At 36.5% G+C, this 6,000-nt stretch overlaps 1 protein-coding gene across 3 annotated transcripts in view; it reads left to right on the plus strand.

Moving 5' to 3' along the window:
* The window catches only part of LOC117408657 (ATP-binding cassette sub-family E member 1), a 30,164-nt gene extending 28,650 nt beyond the window's left edge, over positions 1-1,514 (plus strand). For all 3 annotated transcript variants that reach the window (XM_034013845.3, XM_034013847.3, XM_058999300.1), the window contains 2 exons: positions 390-501; positions 1,021-1,514. In XM_034013845.3, the coding sequence (XP_033869736.1) occupies positions 390-501; positions 1,021-1,068 (160 nt within the window). In that variant the 3' untranslated portion in view covers positions 1,069-1,514. The remainder of the gene's footprint in view (positions 1-389; positions 502-1,020) is intronic.
* Positions 1,515-6,000: the final 4,486 nt, after the last annotated feature.

The following is a 6,000-nucleotide window of genomic DNA, read 5'->3' on the forward strand; positions in this document are numbered from 1 at the left end:
ACAGAATTGTGGCAAAATGTACAAAAATGCCTACACACAAAAACCCCAGAAGAATGTACCTGTGACCATAGGGATTTCGTTGTGGAAGACAGCAAAGGAAGGAAGGTACAACTTAATTGTGCAAGTACTGTGGAGTTACTACTATACATATTTTGACAGGAAAAAAAAACACTCAATCATTTTGGAAAGTAACCAAAAACACTAATTTCATACAGTACATCAAAAATGAAAACGATTTTACATGAAACTCGAAAATAGCTAAAATAGGCACCGAAAAAATACAATTAATAAAAACCGAAAAACAGAAGCCTTATTTATAATTGACTATTTTCTAATGTTGGCTAAATTTCTTTTAATTAATATTTTACTCAGTGCTTTGTAAATTACAGGCCACAGACACTACTCGCTGGAATGAACAAGTTCTTAGGACAGCTGGAGATCACCTTCAGAAGAGATCCAAACAACTTCAGACCAAGAATCAACAAGATGAATTCCATCAAGGTAAATTACATTTTGAGTAACATACTATAGAGCCCTTCAGAATTAGAGCAACAATTGAGTAAATGTTCCATGTATTCAGCATCCTACTAAGTGATGGACAACTCCTGATAGCTGTGGTGCTTGGGGGTTGAATTTATATCCCACTCACCCACCTTGACTTAATATCCATCACAAAGTAGATAATTATCCAGTTTAAGAATAAGTTGAAGGTTTTAATACAGCCTTATACATTTACAATAAGTGCCAAATAACTGAGTGGGATATTTGTTCTGTATTTTACCACCGAAAAACAGGTTTCTGGAATGATAACTGCCCAGATTGGTGAAATACAAAATAATGCTCTTCATTTCCTGGCCTTGCAGAGTAGTTCACAGTAAAAATAACAGACCACTAACAATGAAAAAAGCACACAAACAAATACGCCTTTCAAAAAGATTCAGTTGTGTTGGCTTTCCTGACAGAAATAAATTCTGCAATATTTAACTAAAACTTTCTTTAATTTCCCCTTTTCTTAAACAGGATGTCGAGCAGAAGAAAAGTGGAAATTACTTTTTCTTGGATGACTAAACCTATTCCTTGCAAAGCGAGAGAAAAATAAACATTTCCATCATAATGCATACATGTTTGTCTGCATAACCATGTCCATATCTGACTGTAAGCACCACAAATTCCATCTTTATATCCAGCAGATATGTGTTTTTTCCAGTAGATTGGGGCCATCACCACATTTTGACTGAAATGTACTATAGGGAATTGAGGAAAAGAAGTTGACGTCAATTCTCACATTTTCTAGGCTTTTACTGACAAATACACTTTTATTTAAACATTTATGTATATTACCGCTTTCCCATACTGGGAAAACAGGATAGGTTAGAAATGTTCCTGAGAACACAGCTGAGTGTGTATGCGTAATATGATGTGGAATGAGGATCGGCAAGAACCGTAACCTGATGTTTTATTTTAAAGGGATACATCTTATAAATTAAAAAAAGAAAAATATAATTTAAAAGGAAGAGTAACTTGTGTGTTTGTCCTTTTTACCTAAAAAAAATGATTTTGTGGGCCTTGATGGTTATTTCTTTACTCCGAAGAATAAACCATCATGTATAGAGCAGGTTTAAAAATAAATGAGTCTACTTAAGTATATGAAGAGCTCTTTCGCAGTTAACTGCTGGGATCGAGGAAAACGTTTTGCCTTAATCAGTCAAGCTATTGGAATTGATGCAGTAAACATGATTGATAAACTGCCAGAGAGCTGAACAATAACAAATGCCCTCCAGCAGACAAGACGTGTGAATTCTGACATTTGATGATTGAGTAAGGAGCAGGTAACATGAGGAAGTGGGAACATTTAGATTTATTTAACTATTCAGTTATGTTTTAAATATTGAATAAAGATTGAATTCCAGAGACCTTGCATAAGCTATAGCAATTTATAAACACGCTATCGTAATTCTTTTTTTTTGCACGAATTACTCATTCATTTGCTTGAGGTGTAATCTTAGATCAAAGGTATATTAAACATAAGTAGGGCTTCTGTTTTTCAGGTTTTATTAATTGTATTTTTCGGTGCTTATTTTTAGATATTTTTTTAGTTTTATGTAAATCGTTTTTTTCTGGGGCTTTCGTTTTTTATATACTGTATGAAATTAGTGTTTTCAGTTACTTTTCAAAATGTGTGTCACATTCTTCTGGGGTTTTTGTGTATAGGCATTTTTGTACATTTCGCCACAATTCTGTTTTAAGTCCTCTGTATCTTAACTGTAATACAGCTTGAAATCCTGATACCAAGCCTCCATCCTGATTGTAATCTCGTTTTAAATCTTGCAAGCAGAGTCTCCAATAGAAATGTAGGAATGTGCTGTCACTCAGTAGTTGGGGCGGGTTTAAAGTATTGAGAATGAGTCAATGATAGCTACAAGTCAGGAAGGCGGGACATTGCCCAGCAGCACTGGGAAATGTATTTATTATTTTTGTAGTAGGTTTTATTTTTTAATGGGAATAGAGTAAAGTCAACGTGAATTGTTAACCATTTTCAGGCTTTCCGGTGTGTATATTGGCTATCCATCGATTTCTTTTTTTTTTTTTGTATCGGAGGTGTTTTATTGGGTTTTATCGGTTAAAACCAAAAATCAGAAGCCCTAAACATATTATATATTTACTTATTTATTTCACATTGTGCCCACAGGGCCAGCACAGGTACATCTCACTAGAGAGACCCAAAGACCAAAGACCAAAGACCATTCTCAATAATAAACAATACAACAATTATACATCCAAGCAGTATCAATAAAAACACATATATAGCTGTGTCACAGGGTGGCTTTGTGACTGACGTCAGACCAGAAAGGAATACAGGGACAGTAGTGGAGTGTGTTGAAACTGAGTCGCGGCAAGTGTTTTAATTGAACAAAATAAAAAGGTTTAAACAAAACAGAAGACAGGACACGGCACTTGCGCCAAAATAAATAGACAAACAAAACGGATTAACACTACACAGACGGTGGACGGACAGACACACAAACACGGTGAGTACGAAAACAAACAAGTATCGTGCCTCTTGCACACAATAGCAATTGTTGTTGTTGTTGTTGTTATTATTATTATTATTATTATTTATTATTATTATTATTATTATTATTATTATTATTATTATTTCACTTTATCTTTCTCCTCTCTCCCGTTCACTACTCACCGAACACCCAACCCCGAGTGAGTAAAACGTGCATCTATATATACTGTTGTGCCGGGATTCAATTACCAATTAATTATTCACTTGAATCCCAGCACGTGAATTAATTATGTGCAACCTCATGCTCACATATTAAATACTTTAAATGCACGTGACGTGCCATCCTCGTGCCTAAATACAATTCTACATCTTAAATAACTCGTGCTGCACACACCCATTTATATCCCGTGCAGCCATCTCTATACACCAACATTAACACACGCAACATACAACATATAACACACAAATGCACACGGGCGGGGCACATTGCCACAAGCCTACATATGTATACATACAATACACAAATATATTACAAGATACAGATATTATATTTAAAAACAAATTCCACTGACTGAACAGCAGTTTTAAAGTCGGAGGAGTATTCCGAGCACAGGCTGACACAGGTAGAACACAGTGAAGTGAACGAGAAAAAAATAGGACCTTCTGCCACTTACTGGTTTAAGAGAAGAGCAACTGAGGTGGTTATCGTAAGTAGAATGCAAATTCCAGTCATTCAATAACGCCCTACAAGCACACTGTTGCACAGACTCAAGCTTCTTAGCATTGTATTTTTGAAATGGGTCCAAGACTAAGCAGTTGTACTCTAAAATAGGTCTTACCAAACTTGCAAAGATGTAAAACACCATTCACTTTTGGCTTTCCTTAGTAAGATAGTTAGCTTATTTCTGTAAGAACGATAGGCTTCCTAAGCAATGGGTGTATCAAGTTGTTTGGCCCGTCTAAACAATCTACTTTTAAACCTAGTGCTTTTTATAAGTTCAGCAGACAACCATGGTTTAGAAAATGCAGTACAACATATCCGTTTGGATGGAATACAATGTTTCATAATTTCTAAATAGTAGCTAAATTTAGCCCAACATGAGAGGAAACCCTAGCTGGGGAATGGCAAGTTACTTAACAGCTCGTTAGCAAGACCCCAATCAGCCAATTTATCGACTCAGATAGAACGATTGCTTGAAAGTGCTGGAGAAGATATGTTAAAACCCAGACTAATCATACTGTGATCAGAACAGCCCAATGGAGCTTCAGCTGAAATAAAATAAAAAAAAGGTTGATATTTGACCTGCAAGCATGGTCAATTAAAGTAGCCCCAGATGTGTTAATACGAGTAGGCTGACTAACAAGCTGGCACAGACCTAAACATTCTAGGTTATTTAAAAGATCTAACAAGTTAACATTAAAATCACCAACCAGTAACAGCTCACAATCATTGGACATAACGTGAAGCCTTGACTAGAATACAACAATGCCTCTTCCCCTTCTATTCCTATCTACCCTGCAGGTTATATAATCAGAAGATGGATTTACCTCACAGTCCTTAATACTCTCATCCAACCAAGTTTCAGTAATAGCAATAACAATTGGGGGACTGGGTTGGGATTTAAACCATAAATGGAAGTGATCAACTTTGTTCACTATACTCCTAGCATTAAAAAGGAATCCAGACATATTAAGATACTGAGAAGGTCCTGATTTAGGGTGGATGTCCCCACTCAGTAACCCTAAAGCTAGTAAGAATTGTACTGGGTGACAGCGTACAATGGATGGGAAGTAAAAAGTGTCAGAATGATACTGGTTAGCCAGAATGAGAGTGAAGTCCATCAAAATACTTGATCTAGTGAAAAACTTGTAAGAACTGGGGGGGGAGGGAGGTAATTGAGATGCTCGCTATTCTCAGAGGTGTAGGACCTAAAAGGTAGCCAAAACAACGAGTCAAAGTAATGAAGAAATCACTGAAAAGAAAAAAGGCAATATATTCAGTGAACACAGTAATAATACCACCAAAAACAAACCAATATAAATAAATACATTGTTAATTCAACTAAGTAAAACCCCAAATCCAAGTAATAAAACCCAGAAAAGTTAAAGTTAAGTCAATTTTGTCAGTTAGGTGAATTCAGCCTCTCGCTACACCTGCTCCTGCTGGTGATAATGTGGAGCCAGGCCTCAGGAGAGTTCTGAGCTGCTTTCCCAGTTGCTGCTGTAGCACAAGACAACACCACAGAACAGCCACAAAACAGCTGGTGTCTTTGTCTGTCCTTAACCGCTGCCACCAACAGGGAGGATTTTACTTTGAAGCAGTGATAAGTAGAAGATCTTGTGAATCACCAATCAGCAGCTGAAGCAGTCCAGAATACTATTAGAATGCAGCTTGAAGGAACACATTTTTATAACAAAACACTTGTACACATAAACACATACAAATAACAGTTCAAACTACGATTTAAACTAACGTCAGCCACAAAACAGCCCATGTCCTCGTCTGTCTGTCCTTCACTTGTCTGCCGCTCACACCAACAGGGAGGATTTTATTTTGAAGCAGTAAGACGATACCATGAATCAGCAGCTGAAGCAACAGGTGTGTCGCAGAACGAAGCAGTCTAGAACTCAATATATATGTCTGTTGCTGCTCATGTTTATGCCCCAGGGTGAACAGTAAAAACAGGATGCATTAGTTAGACCTTGTTTTTAAATCTGAGACGACGCCAAGGACTTTAAATAGCAAGCCAGGTCTTGTCTGCTTAATACATCTTCCAGCATGGGTTTTATTAGGTATAGATATGGCTGTATTTTTTCATGGTTATCAGGCTAATATGAAATTTACCCCTTGCTGTGTAAGATGTAGTTCCCCATGAAAATTCTCATTTCTGAAAGAATAGTGTAAATATACATATTTTCTATCACTTAAAAACAAACACAGCAAGCATTTGCCTTATTGATGCACTGCCTGTTACACTACATTTAGG

Source organism: Acipenser ruthenus, chromosome 2 (genome assembly GCF_902713425.1).
Source record: "Acipenser ruthenus chromosome 2, fAciRut3.2 maternal haplotype, whole genome shotgun sequence".
NCBI classification, from domain to species: Eukaryota; Metazoa; Chordata; class Actinopteri; order Acipenseriformes; family Acipenseridae; genus Acipenser; species Acipenser ruthenus.